The sequence below is a fragment of the Muntiacus reevesi genome, chromosome 8 (assembly GCF_963930625.1).
Source record: "Muntiacus reevesi chromosome 8, mMunRee1.1, whole genome shotgun sequence".
Taxonomy (NCBI): Eukaryota; Metazoa; Chordata; class Mammalia; order Artiodactyla; family Cervidae; genus Muntiacus; species Muntiacus reevesi.
Window position 1 is genome coordinate 91,827,976 of NC_089256.1, and position 27,802 is coordinate 91,855,777.

Sequence of the window (27,802 nt, forward strand, 5' to 3'; positions counted from 1 at the left end):
ATTTTGCTTCATCTCTTAGGCCTTTAATAACAGAAACTCATCTAGACATTGCTAAATAATGCTATCTGCACAATAAGCTTTGGTCTTTCCTGCAGGGCAGTAGGCCGATGTGATTTCTGGCAATGGAGAGGTACTTTTAGACCACACGGTTTGTCTACATTAGGAACAAACAGTAGAACCGTAACAACTTCTGGAGTTGGATCCAGTCAAGAAAGAGGAAGCACGCTCCATCCACACTCTCTGTGGAGACAGAGTGAAAGGAGGGACGGAACGAGGGGTGGGAAAGGGACTGGATGCCCGGCTTCCTCACCCAGGAGTCCAGGGAAGTGAAAACACTGGCGTGCTCCATCAGGCGTGCCATCTCTAAAGGCTTCCAGGCTCCTGCATGTTGCTCATTCCCTTGTGAAATTATGTCTACAGTTTGGAAGCATTTCTCTCAGAATTAAGTATGGCTAAGTTATAAAAAGGGGCTTCCCAGGTGGCTCCATGGTAAAGAATCCATCTGCCAAAGCAAGAGATGCAGGAGATGTAGGCTTGATCCCTGGATCAGGAAGATCCCCTGGAGAAGGAAATGGCAAGCCAGTCCAGTATTGTTGCCTGGGAAATCTAATAGACAGAGGGGCCTGGAGGGGTCCATGGGATTGCAGAGAGTTGGACATGACTGAACACACACACACACACACACACACGTTATAAAAGAGTTTTTCCATAAGGATGGTTACTGAGCCAAAGTTTCTGTTCAAATGTGGATCTTTCCATGGAAATCAATGTTTATTAAAACTTGAAAGCATAGCATTTTGTACCTCCCACATAGTCAGCGATAACACAGCTTCAACAAAACTATGAGGCAACAATTAGCCCTTGCTCATATTAATAAGAGCCCCTACCATTCACGGGCTACTTACTCTGGCTGAGAACAGCAATTAAGAAAATACACGTTATTTCATTTAAACTTTCAAACAACTTGAATGAGGCAGTTGACACTAAGGAGGACAGGGATGCCGAGAGGACATAACTCGCCCACCATCCCCGGGCTGGTAAGAGGCAGAGCTTACGTTTGTGCCCCAGGTTGACTCTATGTCATATGGGATTAACTCTAAAGAAATACAGATTAACCCCATCCTGACCCTTTCTCCACGATTGAGTAGACAAGTTTGCTGGTGTTTATGGTTTTGTTTAGTTTTGCTTTTTCCTCCCTTCATTTTGGGCTGGATGAAACTCTAGCCAAAGATGGCCAGAGGTTTCATGTCAGGGGCGGACTCTAACAGATGGCTCAAGATCCCCTAGAGGAGGGCTGAAAGGCTGCAGGAAGACGGGCTGGGACGAGTCTGCCACGGACACACCCCCGCAGAGGTGCTGCCTCAGGCCCACACGTGTCTGCTCAGCAACAATCGCCTGCCGTGGACCTTCTCTTTCCTGGGTGCTCATCACTGAGACACCCTCCCCTTTTTGAACTATGACAAAGGCTTAGGTAGACATTTAAGTCACATTCTCACACTATGAGGGTTATCAATTAGCATGAACCCTCAAAGTAAGATTTTTTTTATAAACTAATGAAAGTCATAGAGTTCCTCTCACATCCCCATTATTCAGCTGTTAGCTCTCTTTGCAGATTGTTTATTTTTACATGAAATGGGTCTCCCGACAATCTCATCAACTGCACAGGACAACCCCCAGCCTGCCTATTTATGACTCAGACGCTTTTACCTTTTAAGTGATTGTCTGTATTTTTAAATGAATAAAATCAAGGGCCTTGCTTATCAAGTATAATATAAGGCTTCTGGAGAAACTACAAAAGGCAAAGGATCACAATCTGATTTGGGCTTTTGGTGGCAGGTTACAAGAAAGAATGAAAAACGCAGTTCTGGAAGCATTTATATATCACGAATGGGACTTTTTCAAGATAGCAATAATTGCAAGCTGCCAAAAGCAAAATTCTAAAACGAATAAGCTGGAAGGGCTCTTCAGTGAAATATATCAGAAAACAATAAATAACAAGGATGTGTCAACAACACACATTTTCTCTGCCTGTTGAGGTATAATACTAGGAAGTATCCATCCAATAAAAGTCGTACTATGAAAACACACACCTGGACCTCATGTGTTTTCTCTAAATGCAGCTGCTGGCAAAAGGACTTTCAGGCTTATTCATTTGCATATGGTTAAGAACTGGACTAAATTTGGTTTGGCTCAAACTGTAATATTAATGTGATAACAAGAGCTAACATTTATAGAGCTTGTTTACATATCATAACTAATTCTAAGTGGGAAAATGGGCAGCCTGGATGCACAGGGAAGCCCGCTTGCATTAGGCAAAAGGGTACAGTCTCTCCTAGTGACAGAGACAGCTGGGGAATTATGATCCCTTTTAATGTAAGCGATGAGCCTCAGTTATAAACAGTGCTGCCATGGTTTTAATTATTTGAATAAAGGTTACTGATTTATTAAAAAAAAAAATATAGACATAATTATCTAGGTGAAGAGAAGCATGGAGAATAAAGGAACTGTATCTTCATTTTCCACATCAAGAGACACGCATGGCAGACAAGAACTCTCAGTTACAACAAGAACATAGGGATTGACACCCCAAAGCAGTAGCTAAAAAAGTGATCAAGGGAAGCACTGGGGCACACAAACGGGCAGGATTTTTTACAAGTTTTATAAAATTGATTACTTAAAGTACATAAATGCATAACTTCGACAAAAAAACTTTAGTTTAATTCGAATTACCAACAAAAAAAAATCAAAATTAAAAGGATGTTTATATTTCTTAGACTAGGAAAACAAAGAAGGGAGTACAGTGGAGGTCCTCACATTCATTTACAATCATGTCCATGTCTCTGAAAGATCGTGCCTTCTCACTGAGATGAAGTCTTAGGAGAGAGGGTGCCCAAGAAGTGCTAACAGGTAAGGTGCCAAGCCAAGGAAACCAACCTGGCCATGTAGGATGAGAGAGGCCACAGAAAAATATCGTGCGCTCCAGCCCAACAAGCCAGGTGACTGCATGAATAACAGACACAGGGATCATCAGTGACAGACTCTCCTTTGCCCAAAACAAGGAGACGGCCGTCACTACCAGCAACTCAGTAGGTTACATACACTGTCAGGAGCGGCCTCATCAAAACTCAGACTAAGCACCATGGGGATAACCATTCGTTCATTTTTAGGGGGAAGATAAAGAAAAGCTCCGCAGGTGGCGAAGTCTGGCCTGTGTTTTAAGAAATGCACAAGAGGTCAGCAGGTAGAGATGGAAGGAAGGGGCCAATCCAGCAGATCTGAACAGAGTCAGTGGGGGAAGAAGAGATGACGTGTTTGGAAAAGGAACACGGTCAAAGCCACGTCTCCTGTGCTGTTGCCTCAGGGCAACCTGAGGGAGAGTGTGGTGAGTGTGCCTCCTGGGACAGACAGCTATTTCAGTGGTTACGGGGACAGTGCAGAACTACAGACACGATCAGCTAAAATACTGTAAAAGGCTGTGTGCCTCTTAAATTATCTAGCTTATAGGACATCCTCCTGGTTTAAACTGTCCTATTTCACACTGGACACACCTGAATCCGAAGCACTGACATTTATCTCGTTCAGGGATCTGTCATACCTCCAGGTTTCCCCAAGGGCTCACCTTTGCTCTTCACTAATAATTTTCCAAAAGTGTGGAATTCACACGACTCAGAGGTTTGAGTTTCAGGTACCTCCCATTCTCCCTTCAGCTGACAAAACAGAACCATCATAAAGGTAGAAGTTCCTTTAAAAAAGAAATTGCCCCCCTTTGGCATTCTCATGTAGCTCTTGTTAGTTTTAACACTGCGATCATTATCTAATCCCATAAAACTGGACCAGTTTTGATGTGCACAGCCCCAAGTACTGGTTTTGGTTATTTAAAAAAATGCTCTTGGCTCAAGGTTTCATTGTAACTGAGCTAGTTCTAGCAGTTACTGGATTACAAACAAACAAACCTATTCCTGCATGTCAAACTGAGTATTTTTAAAAGTCAGTTTATTTTTATATCATGGATCTCAAGCCTTCAAAACTAAAAGTGAACACATTAACTTTTACTCTGGCCTTTATCAATGTTTAGAAGTCTCCTTTATGAAACATACCAAACACTGTAAGTAAAACTGGGAAGGAAAGAACAGCTTCCCAGAGAAGGGTGGCCAAACTGTGTCTGAACCTGGGTTCCCACAGGTCTGAGAAATACTCAGGAGGATCAAACTGAGACAAGTTTACTCAACTAGCAGTTGAGTAAAGTTTACTCAACTAGCTATGCATTTACTTTAATTAAAAGATTAAACACATAAAATCTGTAATTTCAAAGTCATTCTACTTAGAGGAAAGCTAAATATTTGATTTTTAAGGCGATGCCATGTCAATGCAAATCAGATATAATAAATAGAGCAGATGGTATACAGATATAACAAAATTTCAGACATGAGTATCATCTCCACTTTTCAAAGCACCAAATGAAATTTGAAGACTTTTTTTTAATAATAATCAAAAATACTGTTCAGCATTTGTTTTTCAAGGAGTCACTGCAGAGGCAGCTCCCAGCCCTGTGTAGTGGGAATGGCACCCCCAGCTCCATCCCCAGATGGAGCTTCAGCTTCTTAGCATGAAGATGTCATACCTGTGAACTGGGTCTGGGAGCATCTCTGCTTTATCTCAATTCATGTGCATCCGTTAGCAAGATCTGCTTCTACTCCAGACTTCCCTGGTGGCTCAGACGGTCAAAGCGTCTGTCTACAATGCAGAAGACCTGGGTTCGATCCCTGGGTCGGGAAGATCCCCTGGAGAAGGAAATGGCAACCCACTCCAGTACCCTTGCCTGGAAAATCCCATGGACTGATAGGCTACAGTCCATGGGGTCACAGAGAGTGCTACTCCATTAGCAAAACAAGTACTTCTGCTTTGTTGACTACTCCAAAGCCTTTGACTGGGTGGATAACAAATAAACAGTAAGAAATTCTTCAAAAGATACGAATACCAGACCACCTTACCTGTCTCCTGAGAAACCTATATGCAGGTCATGAAGCAACAATTAGAACCAGACATGGAACAACAAACTGGTTCAAAACTGGGAAAAGAGTACATCAAGGCTGTATATTGTCACCCTGCTTATTTAATTTATATGCAGAGTACATCATGCAAAACGTCAGGCTAGATGAAGAACAAGCTGGAATCAAGACTGACTGCTGGGAAAAATATCAACAACCTCAGATATGCAGATGACACCATCCTTATGGCAGAAAGTGAAGAGGAACTAAAGAGTCTCTTGAAAGAGTGAAAAAGGAGAAAGTGAAAGAGGAGAGTGAAAAAGCTGGCTTAAAACTCAACACTCAAAAAATGAAGATCATGGCATCCATTCCCATCATTTCATGACAGATAGATGGGGAAACAATAGAAACAATGACAGACTTGATTTTCTTGGGCTCCAAAATCACTGCAGATGGTGACTGTAGCCATGAAATTAAAAGACACTTGCTCCTTGGAAGAAAAGTTATGACAAACCTAGACAGCATAATAAAAAGCAGAGACATTACTTGCCCAACAAAGGTCCATATAATGAAAGCTATGGCTTCCCCCAGTAGTAGTGTATGGATATGAGAGTTGGATGATAAAGAAAGCTGAGCGCCGAAGAATTGACGCTTTTGAACTATGGTGTTAGAGAAGACTCTTAAGAGTCCCTTGGACTGCAAGGAGATCAAGTGAAGTCAAGTCAAGTCAAGTCACTCAGTCGTGTCTGACTCTTTGTGACCCCATGGTCTGCAGCCTACCATGCTCCTCTGTCCATGGGATTTTCCAGGCAAGAATACTGGAGTAGGTTGCCATTTCCTTCTCCAGGAGATCTTCCTGACCCAGAGGTTGAACCCGGGTCTCCCCGCATTGTAGGCAGACGCTTTAACATCTGAACCACCAAGGAAGTCCCAAGGAGATCAAACCAGTCATACAGCACCAAGTCTGATGGATTACATACCATGAACTTATCAGTGATAAGGAGCCACAGAAAGGACATGGGCATGCTTGGGTTTTAGAAAGATCCTACTCACGGGTGACTGGACGGCAGCTTTTATGGGTGGGGAAAAGACTGGAGGCAGGGAGTACAGGCCAAAAATGACTTTGAGTTTGGTGAGAATCATAGATAAGAAATATTTAGGTATTAAAAAAAACAGATTTTAGTGACTGACTGGATAGTTATGAGACAGTGAATCAGAATTTAATGTTTTATAGCGCTTGAGTGATCCATGGACAATAGTACCAAATAAAAGGGACTTAAGGTCAATCGGGGCTTTCAGGGGTTTTGTTTCATTTTGATAATGATAATATACATATCTGATAATGAGCACGCTGTCTAAGGACAAAGGGAAAAGGAACTGGTAAAGTAAGTAAAGCTGATGATGTCAGTCCAGAACTGGCAGACTATGGGAGATCCAGGCTCTTCCTCCAGGGAGACGTATCACGACTGCATTAAACCAGAGGACTAGGTAAGAAAAGGAAAGGATCCCTGGCAACAATCCAGAAATTAGCCACCTGGGCTTCCCAGGGAGCACCAGTGGTTAAAAAAACAAAATCTGCCTGCCAAAGCAGGAGACACAAGAGAGTTGGGTTCAATCCCTGAGTTGGGAAGATGGTTGGAGGAGGCCATGGCAACCCACTCCAGTATTCTTGCCTGGAGAATCCCATGGACAGAGAAGCCTTTGCGAACCCTGGTCACAAAGAGTCAGACACGACCTAAGTGACTTAGCACTCAATGGCACTCAGAAATTAGACACAAACAGCGTGCTCACCTGAAGAAAAATCAGGAGGCCCAACAGCACCAAGTCCAGGCTGGGGATGTGTAAGCCTAATTCCTGGAGTAGAATGGGAACCAGCAAGCCTCGCGTCCTCGCCCCCCAGAACCGGGTGAGGCTAGACAGGAAAATCACTCAGGCTCAAAGGAGACAGCTTTGAGGCCCTTCCAATCTCTCATCTCATTTGATAATGATCTTGGCCTTTGCTGGTCAAGACACTCCAGTAAACACGCACTTACGGAGTCTCCTCGCTCCTTCCCCCTGGCACTCAAAGTGGGAAATGTTCCAGTCTGCTTTACTCTCAAATATTTTCTCAGTTTTCCAACACTTTTCAAGGAGTGAGTGAGGCCGTGTGAACTACAACTTGGAAATACGTCCCAATAAATACAGAAGCTATTCTTACAACAGCCTCACAGTCAAAGGTCACAGCCAGGCATGGGAAAGATCCTGCCTCCTGCTGCTAGCTGGAGCGCTCACTCACCAGATGGGTTGTGCTCGCTCACGTTCACTCTTGCTCACTGGCTCGCTCTCTCCCTGTCTCTGCATCTGTCTGTCTGTCATCTCTCTCTCGGTACCCAGTCTCATACCGGTTACTGTTTGATCGAGCCTGGATCATTTGTCACCCTAAATGCAAATCAGACTGAACTCACACAAGCACAGAGGAGAGAGCTGGGCTCCGGAGAGGACTGGACATCTGTGGTACTTGACGTTCAAGTCCCTGGCGAGATGTCAGCATTTCACAGAGCACTTTAAATGTTTCGTTTGAGTGCTAATGCAGCATTCCCCACTGGTCAACAGCAGGAGTCCAGGCAGAAAGCAAAGCAGATTCCCCTCAACATCAGATGTTACACCCAGTGGCTGAACCAGTTGCCTTCAGAAACCACAAGAGACTGGATAAACTGGTAAGTAAAAAAGCCCATCCAAGGCAGAGTGTATTTAAAGAATATTTGTGATACCACTGTAAAATGGCCCTTTTGCGCTTATGTCCTAGATTCCTGTTGATAACAGAGTGACAGATTTACAGGTGAGATTTTACTTTTCCAGGTTCCAAGACTAAACTAAGCCCAATTTTCTCTGTAAATATTCTTTTTAATTGCATGAAGCAGGATTTTCTTTCACGACCTTATGCACAGGCTTTTGTAAACTCCTGTTTTAGAAACTTTATCTTTATTGCTTGTAAAATATAAGACAGTGTTGTGTGTCTGTGGATAGTGAGTTAAAATCAGTTTTGGAAATGGTAAAGAGCACAAATACAGCTGGGTTATGATGTAATCCTCAGAGCTGAGGGAATCCAGTAAAGAACTAAAATACTGGAGGGAAAAACAACAGGTTTGGTGTAACAGCACAAAAGGCCACAACCCCACTGAAAACTGAAAGCAAAGATGAAATACTTCATGCAAGCGAGCATTTTAAGTCTTCTCTGAAGCGCTAAATGCCTGGGCTACCTCTGTGGATTGAAGGGTGAGTCCCACTTGATTTTCGGGAATTTTAAGAGCCTCAGTTGCTGTTTTAGCTTGTACTATATGTCTCAGAAGTTTCTTGGTTTTTTTTTTTTTTAATGGAGGGTTTATTATAAGCTCTCATACATGAAATATTTTCTACTTTGAAACTCCTCACATTAATAATAATTCACATTCCCCAGCCAGTATTAATAGTGTTACACAGAATCCCCCAAAATAATTCAAATATTTCACTAATGACTTCCTTTCTAAAAATTTAAAGAAACTGAATTGCATAGTTCTTTCCTCACAACATCTGTTATTTGCCTTTCGGTATGAATTTCTCACACAAATCTCCTTTTATTTATTTTTCCTCTTTAATTCAATAAAGGGGAAAAATATTTTTAATGGAGGATAACTACAATGTAGCATTTGTTTCTGCTCTATAACAATTTGAGTTAGTTACATGTATACACATAACTCTCCTTCTTGAGCCTGCCTCCCAATGCCCCCATCCCACCCATCTAAGTGGGAACAGAGCCCTGAGCTGAGATCCCTGTCATTTAGCAGCTTTCCACCAGCTATTTTACGCACGATGGTGCATATACATGTCAACGCTATTCTCTCCATCTGTCCCTCCCTCTCCTTCCCTTGCTGCATCCGCAAATCCGTTCTCTATATCTATGTCTCTACTTCTTTCCTGCAAAAAGGTCATCAGTACCAGTTTTTCCAGATTCCATACATATGAGTTAATGTACGATACTTGTTTTCTCCTTCTGAACCTCACTACAACTGACTCAATTTCATTTCTTTTTTATGGCTAAGTAATATCCCACTGTAGGTATGTACCATTTCTTCTTTACCCTTTCATCTGTGGATCAACATCTAGGTTCCTTCCATGTCCTGGCTATTATAAAACGTACTTCAGTAAACATTGGGATACATGTATCTTTATGAATTATAGTTTTCTCAGGTTATATCTCTAGTGGAGAGTTTGCTGTTTCTTATGGTAGTTTTATTCCTTGTTTTTTAACTAGGAATACTCTTCATACCATTTTAACTAGGAACACCCTTTAACTAGGAATAGTCACCATACTCTTCTCGTTAGTGGTTGCCATCAATTTACATTCCCACCAACAACTCAGGGGAGTTCCCTTTTCTACGCATCCTTTCTAGCATTTATTGTTTGTAGACTTTTTGATGATGGCCATTCTGATCAGGGTGAGGTGATATCTCACTGTAGTTTTGATTTGAATTCCTCTAATAGTGATTGATGGTGAGCATCTTTTCATGTTTCTATTGGCTGCCTATACATCTTCTTCAGAGAAATGTCTGTTTAGGTCATCCACTTATTTTTTGATTGGGTTGTCTGTTTTCTGTTATGGAGCTGCATGAGTTGCTTGCACATTTTGGAGATTAATCCTTGGTTAGTTGCTTCATTCGCAATTATTTTCTCCCATTCTGAAGATTGTCTTCTCATCTTTATAGTTCCCTTTGCTATGCAAAAGCTTTTAAGCTTAATTAGGTCCCATTTGTTTATTTTTGGTTTTATTTCCATTACTTTAGGAGGTAGGTCAAAGAGGCTGTTGCTGCAATTTATGTTCAAAGAGTGTTCTGCCTATGTTTTCCTCTAGGATTTTATAGTTTCTGGTCTTACATGTAAGTCTTCAGTTCATTTGGAGTTTCTTTTTGTGTATGGTGTTAGAGGTGTTCTAATTTCATTATTTTAGATGTGGCTGTCCAGTTTTCCAAGCGCCACTTACTGAAGAGACTGTCTTTTCTCCACTGTATGTTCTCACCTCCTCCGTCACAGGTAAGGTGCTCAGAGATGTGTGTGTTTACCTCTGGGCTTTCTATTCTGCTCCAATTACTTATATTTCTGTTTCTGTGCCAGTACCATGCTCTTCTGATGACTGCAGCTCTGTAGTATATCTGAACCCAAGAAGGTTAATTCCTCCAGCTCCTTTCTTCTTTCTCAAGGTTGCTCTGGCTAGTCAAGGTCTTTTTTGTTTCAATCCAAACAGTAAAACCTTTGTTCTAGTTTTGTGAAAAATGCCACTGGTGATATGATAGGGATCGCACCAAATATGTATGTAGAGTGCTTTAGGTGGTATAGTCACGTTCACAGTATTGATTCTCCCAACCCAAGAATATATTTCTCCATCTGTTTGTGTCATCTTTGATTTCTCTCGTCAGTGTCTCATAGTTTTCTGCATACAGATCTTTTGTCTCCTTAGGTTTATTCCTAGGTATTTTATTCTTTTTGTTGCAATGGTGAATGGGGTTGTTACCTTAATTTCTCTGACTTTTCATTGTTAGCTATAACAATGCAAGGCATTTCTGTGCATTAATTTTGCATCCTGAAACTTTATTAAATTCGTTGATAAGCTCTATTAGTTTTCTGGTGGCATCTTTAGGGTTTTCTAGGTACAGTATCATGTCATCTGCAAGCAGTGATTGCTTTACTTCTTCTTTTCCAACCTGGATTCCTTAAATTTTTCTTCTCTGGTTGCCATGGCTAGGATCAAAACTATCCTGAACAACAGTGATGAGAGTAGGCATCCTTGCCTTGTTTCTGATCTTAACAGGAAATACTTTGTTCTCACCACTGAAAATAACGTTTGTTGTAGGCCTGTTATACATGGCCTTTATTATATTGAGGCAGGTTCCTCCTATGCCACTTACTGGAGACTTTTAAATAGGTGTGGAAAACTATCAAAAAGCTTTGTCTGCATCTATCAAGATTATCGTATTTTTTTATCCTTCAATTAGTTAATACAGTGTATCACATGGATCAATTTGCATAAACTGAATCCTTGCATCCCTGGATAAACCCCACTTGATCATAGTGTATGATCCTTTTAATATGTTGTTAGATTCTGTTTGCTAATATTTTGTTGAAGATTTTTGCATCTGTGTTCAGTGACACTGGCCTGTAATTATCTCTTTCTGTTGATATCTTTGTCTGGTTTTGCTAACAGGGTGATGGTGGCCACAGAGAATCAGTTGCTAATCTGTCCCTATTCCCACATGTACTTGCCTCCGATGTCCACAGCTGCCAGAGTCAGGGCATTTTCTTTTGTGGGAACACACTGTCCTTTCACACAATCCACAGACACAGTCTACCAGCTGACCTTGTGGATTTAATCTGCAGCTCATGCAGGTGATGGAAAGGCTTTTGATGCTCTTCCTCAGTCGTTCTGCCCCTGGAGCTCAATTGTGGTTTTATCCCCACCTCTATAGGTGGGCCACGCACAGGAGACTGCTCCTGAGGCTGCCCTAGAGGACCTGAGTCTGCCGCAATGAGGACCGAACAGGGAGGTGGCATGCCTGCTTGGATCGTGAGGGCCCCGGCAGCACCAGTTGCACAGGGAAGCCAGAAGCCATGGGCTCAAGGGGTACAGCTCTATCAGGAGCTTTTTCTAGCCTCCAGCAGCAGAGGCAACCGTGGGTGGTTCTTCCCTCCTGCTAGGCTGCCAACGCGAGCCTGGGGGGAGAGAGCTTACAGCGGTGGTCCCACCCCTGCGAGTGGCTCAGCAACAGTGCCCTGCCTCCAGGGCCGTCAAGCTTTCCTCCAAAGGCATTCCCTGTTGCGGATTTCCTTCCTCCCGTTCCCTCAGACCATCTCCCCACGATCAACAGCAGTCCTCACCCCGGGATTGCTCTCCACTCCCCACGCTCCAGCTCGAGCCCCCGCGTGCACTGGTGGACATGCGTCCAGAACGGGGTACACAGGCCTGTAGCAGATGGTCCGTGTGGGTCTCACTCTATGCAGACTATCACAGATCAGCTGCTTCACTCTCTAATCCTTCAAATGCTTCCCTCTGTCCCAACCAATTTCCCTGGAACTCAGGAATCTCTCCCCTGCTTTAGCTTCCCACCCCCGGGGTGCAAGTCTGGTCCTGCTTGCTCTCCTGCTTCTCACTTCTTTCATCCTACCCGGTCGTGTGCAGATTCGTACAGTCCTTTCTGGTGATGGAGGCTCCTGTGGTATTCAGCCAGTGTTCTGTGAGAACTACTGCATCTCTAAGTGCTGTCCAGGGCGTCTGTGGAGACAGATGAACTCCACGTCCATCTCTTTAAGTCCATGTCCACCTGCCCCTCTGCCATCTTAGACCCAGTTCCTAATGTCTTGTAAGTTTTCATTTCCATCTTGATTGATTCTTCTGATCTCTTCCTCTGAGATTTCACACAACACTCTTAAGTATCAAGCATTGGTACCATTGTAAGCCTAATTCGTGGATGGAAAGAACAAAGTATGTAACTTGTGAAACTTATTCTATTGCTTGTTTTTCTAGAAAGTTGGGCAGTAAATTCCATAGAATCTAAATTAATAATTTAAAAACTTAGTTCATTTTTAACATCCATTCCAGTTTATTTCCCAGCACCCCCCCCCCAAAAAAACAATAAATATTTCTTTTGCTAAGGAGCTCCATTTTCTGGAGAGATTGTAAGAATACTTCAACTGAAATAAGGCTGAGGTTTAGAGCATATTTTGCCAATGACAAACACTGCCATCAAAAACTTCAGAAATCACTAAATTTAGTGCTCGCTGTGAGCTGTGACTTCCTTCCTCATAAATTACTCTCTAAAGGAGTCTTCCCTAATTCAGTTTTATACCTATCACTTCCCTGCCAGCTTTCTCCACTTAAAGAAAGCATTCACAGGAGAAAATCTATCCACTTATACATATAGACCTTTAGACATATAGGTAGATCTCACACTTAACACAATTAAAAAGAAGAGACAGGCATTTGCAACTAATTCCTCTTTCCTCCGTTTGGGCCAACTGTCTGCATCAACTCATTCTGGGGAAAAATGCTCCGTGGCCTTCTGCGCTTCTTCAACAGAAAACATTTCACTGGCTACGAGGCAGCATTCACACGTGTCATCAGATAGTTTGAGAAAGAAAAGCCATAATAAAAGTTTAATTTGTAAAATACAACCAAGATCAAGGTTTACTGACTTTTGGTCCTATGCCCTTTTATGCAACTATATAGATTTTCACTGTTCATGTGTAATTTTACTAAAGACTATTTTAAATAAATCTGCATTAGCCATATGAAATTGACATTTTTTGCACATAAAATATAGTTAAATGTTAGCAATTTTATATGACTCGATCTAATAAAAAATAAAACAGTGTTAGAAGGTAGCCCCAGCAATCAAAGGGTGAGGGAAACATCACTATTAACAACCTACATAATTCAAAATCACTGAAGATTTTGAATGCAGATAATTTCATGGTTACTGCAGCCATGAAATTAAAGGGTACTTGCTCCTTGGAAGGAAAGCTATGACAAACCTAGACCACATATTACAAAGCAGAGACATTATTTTGCTGACAAAGATCCATACAGTCAAAGCCATGGTTTTCCCAGTAGTTCTTCACATATGGTTTTGAGAGCTGAACCATAAAGAAGGCTGAGCACCAAATAACAGATGCCTCTGAATTGGAGTGGTGAAGATTTTTGAGAGTACCTTGGACTGCAAGGAGATCAAATCAGTCAATCCTAAAAGAAATCGTTGGAAAGACTGAATATTCATTGGAGGGACTGATGCTGAAGATCCAATACTTTGGCCACCTGATGCAAACAGCTAACTCGTTGGAAAAGACCCAGATGCTGGGAAAGATTAAAGGCAAAAGGAGAAGAGGGCAATAGAGGATGAGATGGTTAGATAGCATCACTGACTCAGTGGATCTGAGCATATCCCGGGAGACTGGTGGACAGAGGAGCCTGGCATGCTGCAGTTCATGGGCTCACAAAGGCTCAGACACAACTTTGCGACTGAATAACAAACACCACCACATAACTCATATGCACTACTGAGATTTAGGACTTCTAACTATCCCTACAGGTACTCCTCTGTTTTTAAAGCCTCTGCACAGATTCTGTTATCAAAAGTGGGTATTTCCAGCAGCCAAATTACACTGAGAAAGAACTGCTGTCACTGGTTCTGTTTTACTGATTAGGAAACTGGAGTTCAGAGAGCTTTGGTGATTCAAACAGGATGGCACAACTAATAAAGTCCAAGGGTTGAACTTAAAAGGAAAAAGTCATCTGGCTTCAAATCAAATGCCCTGTTGCCTGCCCCATCCTGTCTCTGCCCTAAGGAGGTAAACATATCCAATAAGAATTGTGATTTATACACAAATAAAAGCTGGAGGGAGATAACGAGAGTATGTGAGACTGTTCTGCACCTTAACTAGGTATTTACACAATAATGGCAATAATCACATTTTATAAAACAGTCAATATTATTGGGACTCGGATTTTTAGAGAGGAAATTTTCCACTGTCGAAAAAGCAAGCACTTTTCAGACAAACAGCTGAATTTGAATCTACTGTGGGCTTGGGCGACATTTTGTTTTTTAGCTCCTTTGCCTCTGTGATCCACCTCTGCTCCATCACAATAAAACTATCACCCCAAAGAACTACTAAGACAATAAGACAGGCCAGTACCTGGTACCTTAGGAGCTACTCAGTAAAAACGGAACTCCTTCCTCTTCCTTGCTAGTATCTTACTAAGTTACAGGTAGTCCTGTCAAGAGTAAAACCCCACAGGAAATTTCTTGAATTGATTCGCACAGTCATCGGGCCAAGTAAGAAATCATAAAACAAGGGGAAATGAATACTTCTCCCGATTTATCTCCTATCATTCCAACAGAAAACTGGGCACTATGTCAGTATTTTAGTAGTGAGTACCTGTCAACAGGTCCACCGGCCACTAACTAACACTGGCTGCAAACAAGCAGACCCGTCCCTCCAGCCCAGACCGGCAGGCCTGACGGCTGCGGAGTGTAGAGATCCGGGTCAGGGCCCATGAGCCCCGCAGGTGATGGTCCTACACAGAACAGGGTGGGAGGAACTAATGAGAGGTATTATTTGCTTAATTCATGCTTGATGGATGGATGGACAACCAAACAAGTTAACAGCCATATCAAAAATAACTCAAAAAAACAAAAAATGAAAGATTATCTGATGAGTAGGAGTTACAATGATAGGCAGAAGTTATACACATTTTTCATTTAGTCACTCTTCATAAAGATCTGGTGTCTTTTTTTGTTTTGGGATTTACAGACAGTGCATATATGGGATGGACTAAGAACTGACATAATAAAATAAGCTAACTAAACCCAAAAAATATTAGAAAAGAGAGTAAAATATATTTTAGCCAAGAATTGTCAAACTTTGGTCTCAAGATCCCTTGAACACTATTGAGAACCCCAAAGCTCTTATGTTGTTATACCCTGTCATGTTTACTATATTAGAAATTTTAATTGTGAAATTCATACAATATTTATTTTTAATTTGTTTTAAAGATAGCATTAAATGTTAACATGAAAAACACATTTCTGTGAAAAGTAATTATATTTCCCTAAAAGTTTTAGTGAGGAAAATGGCATGATTCTACATTTTTGCTCATCTCTTTAACATCTGGCCCAAGACAGTTAAATTCTCACATCCACATCTGCATTGGATGAGTTTCAAAATGCAGTTTTAGTTAAAGTATACTGAAAAAATCTAGTTTCACATAGATATATTCTAACAGGACAAGGAAGAAGTATTTTCGTGGCCTTCTGATTTTCTTCTTTGGTGGCAGCGGTGGTGGTGGTATAGTTGCCACGTCGTGTCTGACTCTTCCGACCCCATGGACTGCAGCCCGCCAGGTTCCTGTCTATGCGGGTTCTCCAGGCAAGAACACTGGAGTAGATTGCCATTTCTTTTTCCATCCTCTTTGGTACCACATCAAAACTCAAAACAGTGGCAGTTTCTTAAAGGCGGTTTACGAAGGAGAAACTAAATTTTTGTTACATTAAAATCCTTTAGTATAATTTAGTCTTTGAGGAAATCTTTTACCAATGCTAGATTTTATATCATATAATCATTGGTCATTTGGAGAGGTATCTTCATCCAGAACTTTGAAGTCTACTTTTCATTACACAGTATCAAAAAATAGTAATCACAGTGGCACTGATCTCCAAGTACTGGAAGGTACTGCTATTTTTTTTCCTTGACTTGATTTTGGGTATTTGGTGGACATTTTCTCAAAATCTCAAGTACAAACTGCCAGAGTTTGCATATCATTCTTTCCAGTAAAAATGGTGTTCCGTGAAGAAAGTACCTAATTTAGCTCGTAACTCACTCCCAAGTATTGTTCCTCTAGACCACCATCAAACATAGCAGAAGTGCTTTGCAAACTATTCTTATAGTGCCACATGAAATATTTAAATATTTGTCAAATGGACAATACATATCACGTCATCACAGTCATCCTAAGTGAACTTAAGGTTTTCTGTTTTATAGGGATTTTTTTTTGAGATTTTTTTCTCTTATTTTTTGGCTGCGCTGGGTCTTCGCTGCTGTGTGCAGGCGTTCTCCAGCTGCAGCGAGCAGGGGCTGCTCCTCACCGCGGTGTGTGGCTTCTCCCGTCGCGGAGACAGGCTCAGACACGCAGGCTTCGGCAGCTGCGGCTCCCAGCTCCAGAGCGCAGGCTCACTGCGGGGGCACAGAGGCTCAGGTGCCGCATGGCAGGCAGGGTCTTCCTTCCTAGACCAGGAAGCGCCTTGCCTTGCACCATGGATTCTTAGCCACCAGACCACCGAGGAAGCCCCACGTGCTGCTGGCTTTCTGTTTGTTTACTCAGGTTGCATGGCAGCAAGTTACAAAATGACTCCAGGACACAACTGGGTAATTGGCCTCAAGTGTGCTGAGGCATCGGCAGGTTTGCTTTACACACTGCGGCTTTCGCACGGTTAGCACAGGTGCCAGCGCAGTGAACGGAACAGGCCAACACCCCGTCAGCACTCTTCTGAAAATGGGTGACCTCCTGATCCCCCTGAAAGCACGTCAGGGCCTCCAGGCCAAACCGTTATCTCAGACTCCGACATACCAATACTGTATTCTGATACTAACAGCATTAATTCCAAAAAGTGAGAATTTAAGTATATTAAAGTAAGTAACTTGTTTATCAAAATGCACTTTTAAAGATGAAAGAACAAGTTACAACCTGAGAGATGCTATTCACCATATATGAAACCAACAAAGCAGGGATCAGGAGTATCTGAAGGATTTCCACAAATCAGTAACAACACAAACAACCCAAAAGAAAAATGAGCAACAGACGTAACTAGACATTTCGTGGAAATAACCAATTATCATATGAGGAGATGCCCCTAACACTATGATCACGAAAACGTAAATCAGACCACAATGGAGTAACATTTCTCAAGAGAAAATCTGTAAATCTGAAAATAGGAAATGAGGATTGGTATCCACAGAGGATTGGTATCTGTAATCACTTTGGGAAACAGTTTGACGTCACTGTCTATAGTTTAACATTCATATACCTATGATTCAACAATTAAATACCTAGATTTATGCACACAAGAAGCTCTTTCACATGTTCATCCAAAGACATGAAGAATATATACCATGACATGGTTCAAAAGGGCAAAACCCTGGAAGCATGCCGAACACGGAAAGCTGAATGAATGCACCGTGGCGTGGTGAGACAGTGGAATGTCGCAGTCAGCAAAGCAGATGATTTATAGCAACACTCAAGTAACACGGGCAATGCATGGGGTGACATATTTAAACCACTAAACGACTGCAAACGTCTCCTAAAGACCACAATTTCATACACACACAAGCATTCAACACACTTTTAGGAACACATACACATGAAACAAAACACAATAAAACTAAACTGAGTAAATGAAAAAAATGAGGCTCAGGGTACACGATGGCCAGAGAGACAGCATGTAGGAAGAAAGAGAATTCAGTTCCACGTATTAATAGCTTATTATTGTCAGTCTTGGCTTTAGTTTTGGTTAACAAGTTTGAAGGAAATTAATAATGTGATTAAGAACAAGATAAAAAATTTTTACGTCAACCTTGCATGAACCTTGCATGATAAGAATATGCCATAAACCAAAGGCTATGGTTAATCTGATTTTATGCACCAATGATTTTTAAAGACATCTATACATTTTAACCTATTAAACACAGAAAATATAAAACTCTGAGGTCCAGAACAGACTCATCATTCAACAGTTGAGTCCTTTATTTGACCAAAGTTGTACAGATACAGTCATTCATAAATTCAGTAAATATCTAATGAACTTCTACTATATGCCTGGCACTAATTTAACACTGAAGAAAAGACATAAGTTCTATTTTCATGAAGACTACCTTTAAGAGGATGGCATAGTAGGAATAGGGAGATGGAGGGATGATGGAGAAAATAAATTGAAAAATAAGTATCACTTTAAATAATGAAGATGGCTCTGAAGAAAATAAAACTTGGTAAGAGGCCAGAGTGTGCTGGGTAGGTGCTCAGCTATGTCAGGGGTCGTAAACCAGTAAGGCCTCCCTGAGAAACTGATGTTTTAACAGAGACCAATATGAGGCAACCACAGTAAGACGCTGCAGACAGACAACCACAGGCGAGGTCAGGGTTCCGAGAACCTCTGCCTCATTGAGGCTCATCTTTATAGAACTGACCTTCAGCATCACGACGGAGACAGTGTAAAAGCAAATCTACCTGGATATTCCTGCTCCTCCTATGCGGTTGTTGACAAAATCTGGTGGGTCATGTTTGTAGACCCTTGCCAATGCCTCTCCCCCGCTGCCCCCTCACCCCCAATTTACAAAGTAACAAAAGCTTTTCATGATTTATTTGAGACAGAGAAAAAACATGTATCTGCTCAGAGCTTTTCCTGACACTGGATGGCAGGCAAGGAAAAGCTCAAGGGGATAGCTGGGCAGTTAAGCTTTTGCTTTTCTTTTCAATTTTTGTTCCACTCAGCCAAAAAAATTAAAGAGTGAAATAAATTTTTTTATGACACATACTGGTTTACTTGCCAAAGGCAACAAATATCTGCAACCTTGCATTCTCTACACCCCCACCCCATATGCACAAACTGTCTGCACTCTGCCACAAGCTGATCACGTCAGGGACCTTCAAGAGACAGAAAGTTTGCTGACACTTTTGCTGCTGCAGGCTGGGCAGGTTCATATTATAAATTTTAAAAAAAAAAAGCCACATAGCTAAAGAAGGGCCTCTGCTGTCCACCGGAGAGCAGTTGTGGGCCCTGGCTAAGGAATTCGGGGTAGTAATAATCCAAGTGATGCTGACATACACCTGCCAGGCATCCCTCAGCCATCCACTGGGATGGGGCAGGGGGTGAAACCAAGGAGAGAGCATGCAGGTAAGATGCTACAGTCCCTGAGGGCTTGAAAGGGCTGAGTTTCCATTGCAGGTGCTCTGGTTACCATCTCAGAACTCACTCCAGCTACTAAGCTCCCTTACATAGCATTCTTCCTGTGTAAAGTAAGGATGTCTTCAGAAATTCATTCAACTCCTACTATGATCCATTTGCTGAGCTAGACGAAAATACGAACCTCTCTCTCCGTTCAGTGAACAGACAAGCTAATAAAGCCAAGACTTTTCAACAAGATACAATACTCCACAGTCATTACAGCTTTAGAATAACACTCTCAGTTCTACAACATACTTGTTCTTACACCTTGGATCAGTTATTCAAGCTCTCTAGACCTCAGTTTCCTCAACCGTAATATAGAATTTCTCTTATCAGGAGGATCTAAAAAAAGCACAGCTGTAGTTCATTCATTTTCATGGCTACACAAAATTCCACTAAAATTTTAAACCCACTCTCCTGTCAATAACCAGTTGCTATTTCTACACTTTGGCCGTTACAAGCAATGTTTCTATGAGCATCCTTTCATGTGCATCTTCTTGTACATCCTTGGAATGCCTCTGGAAGAGATTCTTCTAGAACATATACTTAGGAATTAAAATGCTCAGCCAAAGGGTGAATGAATGTTCATCTTTTGCAACTACTTCCAAGCCTTTTCCAAAGATTTCAATTCCTTTAGAAACAATAATGTGGAGCTGGGGATAAAAAAAGAAGGAAAAAAAAAAGTCCTGGAAGGCTACACAAACCATGAACCATGAACAATTTTTTAATGGAATCTACGTTCATATAGATTTAATCAAGATGGGAAATAAAGGACACAAAATTCAGGACAGAGTTCTCTGCTGTGGAGGAAGGCACAGCCCGGGGAGAATGAGGAGGGAAAGGCTGGCATGCTCACGTCATACCGTGAGGCTCTGGCGCTCACATCTGCTGTGTTCTGTCTGTGCGCTTTAGCTTCTGTGCATAAATTCTTTTCAGAATATCAAATATTCCACTGACAAGAATAAGAATAAGACTCTTTACCGACTGAGCCACAAGGGAATCCCTTGAAAAGAATAAGTATTTTTAAAAGCAATTAGCATTGCCTGTGTCTGATACCTAGGTAAAGTTCCCAGCAACTGGCAGTTATTGCTGTAAAATGTGACGAGAGTAGAAAGAGATGATAAGGCTGTTTCTAGATGACAACTCAGGACTGCAGGAAATAGAGGTGCTCAGTGCAGAGTGGGGTAAGGAGGCTGCTCAGATACCAGAACCACCAAGACTCTGCGCTCTAAGAGGGCAGGATCCCCAATACCAACAACACTGCCTCATACAAGGTGCCAAAAGCACTGTGCGATAGATGAAAGGAAGTCTGTCTTACAGATGAGCGTCTTAAACAATATTCTAAACAAAGGTTACTTCAGCTTAGAAGAAGGGCGAGAATGTGAAAAGATGGCCAGGAACAGAGTAATAAACACCGATTTCAGGACAGGCAGAGAAGCTCCCAAAGGTGACTGAGAAGAAAAGGTAAGGAAGGTAGAGATGTCTAAGAACTGCTCGCTTCCAGCCCATCCCATCTGCTTTTCATGATACTAATTTATATAGAGGTTCTGAGCTGGCTCTTTTATAGAATGATCATGCTCTGAATCTGTCCAATTGTTTATCCATGATTAGTTTTTTAACAAGGTATGTTGTATACATCTGAGTTATATTGGGGGGGGGATATCAAATTATTCCATTTTTGGTAAGTTCAATTATTCAGTGACTGTCAAATATCCCTACTGAAAAAGTAGAATTTTTCCTTTGTTATTCTAAGTTATCTGAAAGTGACGCGTGTAGATTAGAACATCCTGTTCTCCTAGAAACTTTCGCTGACTTTTCACAAACATTGAAGATTGTTGCCTGAATCTGTCGTTATGCTGAGATTGAAAGTTGGTTTCTTTCTTTCTATCATTCCTTCTACCTTTTCTAGCTGACATTCTTCATTGAAGACGTTCTCCTGCCTTCATCCTCCCTTTTTTATCTATATTTTTAATAGTACTAGCAACTCTTGAATCTGATTTGCTTTCACAAGTGTTTACGGTACTGTTGTTCTTACTGATATGCAAACTGCTGAATTGAGCAGAGGTGCCAGGCCAGTTCTCACGCCCTTTCCCCCGAGACACCCCCGTCAGTCTGAGTACCCCTTGCTTTTTGCCCACAAGGTATCGACCCACCTCTCCTTGTGTCTACTTTGAAATCAGTCATTTCCCCAGGAGGCTTGGTCCCCTTTAACGGGCAGTGACACTCAGAAACAAGATAAGCTCACTGATATTGGGGCTCGTTCTTTGTCAGCTACAGAGGATTTCTACTTTTGTTATGTGAGGTTGGAAAAGGCCCGAGCAAGTTTATAGCTATGAGGGTGTCACGAGTTCAAGAGAATTTCTGCAGGTTTATACCTTGAAAGAAAATAGTCTAGAGACAGAGACAGATCTTGAATACAAAAGAGGAAAGCAACCATGTATGGATAAAGATTAGAAGTCAGGGAAGGCTGCATTTAAAAACAAACACACACACACACAAACAGTATGGAGCAAAATAAAACTGGTTGTGGTCCAAGTAGGTCATGAACATGAAATGCAATTCACGGTACAGATGGAAAGGAACACTTCTAATTAGCAGATTTTGTACAGTTCAGACAACTACATCTGAGGCAGGGAAGAAATGGGAACTCATAGCTCCCAAAGGGCATATGGCAAGATACAAGAAAGCTCTCTCTCAAAACACGTAAGACTGATTCACATGGAAATCCATATGAAAAGCGAAATAATCACTAGTGGACTATTTAAAGAGGACATTTACAATCAACAATGGATCCCACCGGGAAGGGCCTAGGACTCAAAACAGAAAAGGTCTTCATCCATATGCACTTTGAGCACCGTCTTTAAGCCGCATAAAAATGCATCTGTCACATTTAAGTCCTACTCATTCTCACGTGAATTATAGTTGTTCCACTGTCATATACTGTGTTTAACAAAATACAAATCCATTTAAAGAATTTACCAATTCATAACAATACACTTTACTGATTTCCTCCCACAGGCAGGAAGTACATGAATTTTAGGCTTTAAAGTGTGTGACAGTCACTTCTCTGCAGTATGTCCATTCCCACTTAGAGTCCTGGATTTTTATATTCCTTTCCTGTGGATATGTAAGCCTGAATCTTGAACAAACATAAAACATTCATCTCAGACGTGAAAGCAGCTGGTTTCTCAGAATTGAAAATCTGTTCCCCAGCCCCGGAGCAAAGGGGCATGTGTGAAGGCCCTAAGCCCCAAGATCTGAGCACAGCACGCCTGACTGAGAAACACCATCTCAGTGAAGCAGAAAGAGTTCAGAGATTCATCTCCTTGCCTGGCCCCCAGGGAACGGAAACACAGACTCCAAAACAATGCCGCAGAAGAACAGGCTGCGGGCGGAAGGGGGGCTGGCAGGGAGAGGCAGAGTCAGGAATCGTGACAGCGTCACTGAATTCCAGAGAAGGAACCAGTCCCCCGAACTCTGCAGATGGGAACTTCACGGCTCTACATCACTCTCATCAGAGACGCAGGCCTGCAGGGACTGCCAGGCGGGAGCGTGAAATGCTCTGGGGTGAAGGGAAACCCTCCTTACTTAGGGTGCCACTTTGCATTCCTAGAACCCAGGGACCACAGAGGCACAGCCTTCCCCCGGCCCCCCAGGCAAACTGCTGGGCCAGACCCCAAAGAGGTGCGGCGCGCTCGGAAACGGGTCTCAGGTGCCTGCTGCAGCCCTGCACCAGCGCAGAACCACCGCCTCACATGGGTGTGGGGAAGCAGGGCACACGTGGGGCCCAGCCGGGGGAAATCCTGGCCCACTGCGAGCCCCAGAGACGGCCGACCCGATTCTGCTGTCCGCTGAGTCATCCGCTCCGAACCCCGCCGGTCGCTGAGTCACACACTGCCGGGACCAGGTCTTACAGGAACAGAAACCCTGCGCGGTAGCACCACTGCCTCTCCTTTTAGACGTCAGCACAGAAACCAGGAGGCACTCTGCAGAGAGCGCAGATTCTTCACCGTCTGAGCTGCCCAGGAAGCCCCAGATGACTGCCTACCACAGCTATCCAGACACTGAGCTGTGCTTTAAACCAAGGTCCACTGCATCCATTTACCGTTACGCTCCCCTGCCTGCCCATCATTCCAACAGGACAGTAAAGAAAACCTACTTCACATTCCAAGGCCTAAACACATGAATCACGTCCTGCTGCTGAGTTACGCAATGCATAAAGTTTAGCATCAATTTACAGAGTTGATTACATTCTATTCCTGTATCAAAATGGTAAGAAATACAACTATCATTAAGGAGCTATTGTGTGTCCTAAACCATGGCAGCTGCTGGCACCTAGCGGAGAGAGGCCGGAGATGCAGCCTTCTATGATGCACCAGCCCACTCAACCACAGAGAGTGAAGTCGCTCAGCCATGTCTGACTCTTTGCAACCCCATGGACTGCAGCCTACCACACTCCTCTGTTCATGGGATTTTCCAGGCAAGAGTACTGGAGTGGGTTGCCATTTCCCTCTCCAGGGGATCTTCCCCACCCAGGGATCAAACCCGGGTCTCCCGCATTGTAGGCAGACGCATTACGGTCTGAACCACCTGCGAAGTCTACAGAGAACTGCAATTCAAAACAAAGTCTACAGTGCCAAGGATGAGAAATCCCGGGCACCCCCAAGACTGTAGGTGAAAAATCCCACCAAATCCACCCTGACAAACCAGATACAGTTACTGACACAGAGGCTGGGGGGGGGCCCATTTTCGTGGCCCCAGAAGGGCCTGTGCAGCACCTCACCCCTTTCCCCAGCTCCTAATTATCCACCTGCAACACCCGAAGATGTGAAGACAGACCCAGGGTCGAGGAGATGCCACTGGTGCACTTAGCTGCGAGTTCGGGTAAATGTATTTTAAGGGAAGTGGTTGGAATTAAACAGTAAAAACTAGGTCTGCATGTTATCAGTCTACCTGTTATTACACGGAATCAAAGAACAGCTGTTTGTGGCAGAAACTCACAGATGCTTAGTCTTCGGGATTTTGAGAGTCTGTAAACAGGAGGGCCCAGGAAGGAGGCCTGAAGGTATAAGGACAGCGCTGAGCTTATGCTTTGGTGGAAGAGGACGTTCTGAGGTGTCTGCAATTCAGCCTATGAAGAACGTGCAGGCATTTCCAATGTGAGAATGAATTAGCACTGCTCCTCAATTAAAGGTCCGTAGGACCCTGATGCTGAGAAAGACTGAAGGCAGGAGGAGAAGAGGACGACAGAGGATGAGATGGTTGGATGGCATCATCGATTCAATGGGCATGGGTTTGGGTGGACTCCAGGAGCTGGTGATGGACAAGGAAGCCTGGAGTGCTGCGGTCCATGGGGTTGCAAAGAGTCAGACACGACTGAGTGACTGAACTGAACTGACTGTCAAAGCTGTGATTTTTCAGTAGTCATGTATAGATCTGAGAGTTGGACCATAAAGAAGTCTGAGCACTGAAGAATGGATGCTTTTGAACTGTGGTGATGCAGAAAACTCTCGAGAGTTCCTGGGACAGCACAAAGGTCAAAACAGTCCATCCTAAGGGAAATCAACCCTGAAAACGCATTGAAAGGACTGATGCTGTAGCTCCAGTACTTTGGCCACCTGATGCAGACGCTGACTCACTGGAAAAGCTCCTGATGCTGAGAAAGACTGAAGGCAAAAGGAGAAGGCAGTGGCAGAAGATAAGACAGTTGGATAGCATCACTGATTGATCCAATGGACTTGAACTTCGGCAAACTCTGGGACATAGTGACGGACAGGGAAGCCTGGAGGGCTGCAGTCCACGGGGTTGCAAAGGGTTGGAGACAACTTAGTGACTGAACAAAAAACAACTCAAGAGACAACAACATCCGCCCACTTATAAGTGAAAGCACGTTTCTCGCTGACATACATTCTGACCGAAGAGGATGTCGCTGAGCCATGGTGGCCAGGAGTTTGAGGAGTCACGTTAGACCTCATGCCCATAGAGAGAAAACTGGCTGGAAGGGAGAGGCAGCAACAGGCAGGGTCCTCCTCTGTGCCTGGGACCCCAGCATCCAAACCGCAGCCGCGGACCTGGGCTTCCTGCAGCAACAGGGTCTCCACCACCAACTGATTAAGGTCACTTAGTTTTAATCACTAATACATGTGGTCTGTTTCTAGTCAGAAAGGTGTTCATTTTTAAACACTTTCAGAAACTGGCAAATTAAATAGAGGTTCTGTACGCAGTGGCAGCCGGAGGCTCACTGGAGAGGCTGAAGACAGCCACCTCTGGCAGTCTTAACCACGAGACCCCACTCTCACACTCACACGTCCACCTCGCCCCAAAGAACATATCTGACAAGTGGTTCCTAAAAAGAGCATTCTAGAACAATGCTGACGGGCCTGCAATACGTGTGCACACTCAGAGACACACACCAAACATGCCTGCCCGCATTACCACGGGAGCAGGAAGACCTCGCTGGGGGATGAACGCACAAGTTTTAACACGGTCGGACCGTGTATCACCTGCCCAGTTCAGCTTTGATGAGTTACTCAACCATTTTCAGCATCAGCTTCCTCATTTGCAAAATGGCGGTGACAGTAACTGATCATCAAGGCTCTATCATGTTACTCACGAGCTTGGGCAAGCCACGGGACCCCTGCTGAGCTGCCATCTCACGGGTCCTGGTGGATGCGCCTGGCCGCTCTCTCGGCCCGGCACATTCTCCCTCCCCTTTGACTGGCTAGACCTAACGCATCTGACCCCCTCACTGTCGCATGGCCCACCATCCTGCAGCTGGCAGGCGCTGGGCGGCAGCTCTGCTCCCGCACCTCCTCCTTCAGTGACAGCCCCTTGCTGCACCCAAAGCCGCACTGCGTTCCATCTCCCCTGGACTGGGGACTTTCTGAGTCTTCCCTGTGGCCAGTGTCTCTCCACGCCCGCCTGCCTGCTGCGCTCAGCCATGTCGGACTCTTTGGGACCCCATCGACCCCACCAGGCTCCTCTGTCCACGAGATTTTCCAGGCAACGATACTAGAGTGGGTTGCCATTTCCTTCTCCAAAGAATCTTTCCGACCAGGGATCGAACCCACGAGTCTCCTGCATTGGCAGGTGGATTCCCTAAATGCTGAGCCACCTGGGAAGTCCCACTGTATCTCCATACTGCCTGGAAACATGCTTTGATGGATTTAGTAATCAAATGAAGCAAAGGGAGATCCAACATATACAGGAGCCAAAGGCTGCAATGCACCTTACGAACAGAGGGTTTCAACAGGCAAGAATCAATACCATCAACTATTACAGGGAAGTCAGGAAACAGAAAGACAAAGAGAGGGACAATAAATTTAGAGATGAGGTCCCTGGCAGCCTTCGGGAAGTGTGGCAAGCACTGGACATTAATGCCATCAATGTTCATGGGGATGAAGAGAGATAAGGGAGGTGCTCACTCCTTCGGGTACAGAAGAAAGTGAAGAGTCCCACTGAGCCTAGACAGAGCGCAGGCCAGAGAGAGGACAGAGGGCGGGCAGAGAGGGGCCAGACAGCCACAGTCAGCGTCTGAGCAGCGGCCAAGTAGGAAATGGGGAAGGAAATGGCTTTCTGAGGCGCAAGGCAGGTGGTCAGTTACAGATTAAAACAGTAACTTCTATGAACTAAACTGAGGAGCCTATGATGACTTCCCTTTCAACAGGTGTATGACCTAGAAGCGGAGAAGGCCATGGCACCCACTCCACTACTCTTGCTGGAGAATCCCAGGGACGGGGGAGCCTGGTGGGCTGCAGTCCATGGGGTCGCTGAGTCAGACATGACTGAGCGTCTTCACTTTCACTTTTCACTTTATGCATTGGAGAAGGAAATGGCAACCCACTCCAGTGTTCTTGCCTGGAGAATCCCAGGGACGGGGGAGCCTGGTGGGCTGCCGTCTATGGGGTCGAACAGAGTCGGACACGACTGAAGCGACTTAGCAGCAGCAGCAGCAGCGTGACATAGAAGAGAAAGACCCTGTTTAGCCACTTCTCAGGAGTCAAGTGTTGGGAAAGAGAGGCAAGGCCAAGAGTCAGGATGAAGAAATTCTTAAATACTCAACCGACCACAGAATAAGACAGGTCAGAAGACGGATGACAGAATTAATACATACTACTCAAAAGTATAAGATATCTTTTAAAAAAAAGTATGCTGCTGAATATTTAATAACATAAAATATTATAAAATGTAACTACAAGACTGAGTAAGTAGCCCACACATAAATCCTCATTCTAGTCAACCCATCACAACTGCTCTGAAAACCATCTAGGATACAACATACTGGCATCCCAAGGAGAGAAAAAAAAGTCACACATT

General features: G+C 43.5%; 2 protein-coding genes across 13 annotated transcripts in view; one reads left to right on the forward strand and one right to left on the reverse strand.

Moving 5' to 3' along the window:
* Positions 1-27,802, reverse strand: part of MED12L (mediator complex subunit 12L) — a 343,991-nt gene that overhangs the window by 177,381 nt on the left and 138,808 nt on the right. The gene's annotated exons all lie outside the window — the stretch shown is intronic.
* Positions 1-27,802, forward strand: part of P2RY14 (purinergic receptor P2Y14) — a 64,877-nt gene that overhangs the window by 22,492 nt on the left and 14,583 nt on the right. For 2 of the 11 annotated variants that reach the window (XM_065943502.1, XM_065943505.1), the window contains exons 2-3: positions 7,581-7,684; positions 9,952-10,034. The exons of 2 other annotated variants lie outside the window; for them this stretch is intronic. Coding sequence is in view for 1 of the 9 variants with exons in the window: in XM_065943501.1 (XP_065799573.1) it covers positions 8,215-8,243; positions 9,952-10,034 (112 nt within the window). In the remaining 8 variants the exon portion in view is untranslated. Of the gene's footprint in view, positions 1-7,361; positions 7,685-8,189; positions 8,244-9,951; positions 10,035-27,802 lie in introns of those variants that run through there. 7 more of the 11 variants (XM_065943506.1, XM_065943509.1, XM_065943503.1 and 4 more) reach the window with 6 other exon arrangements.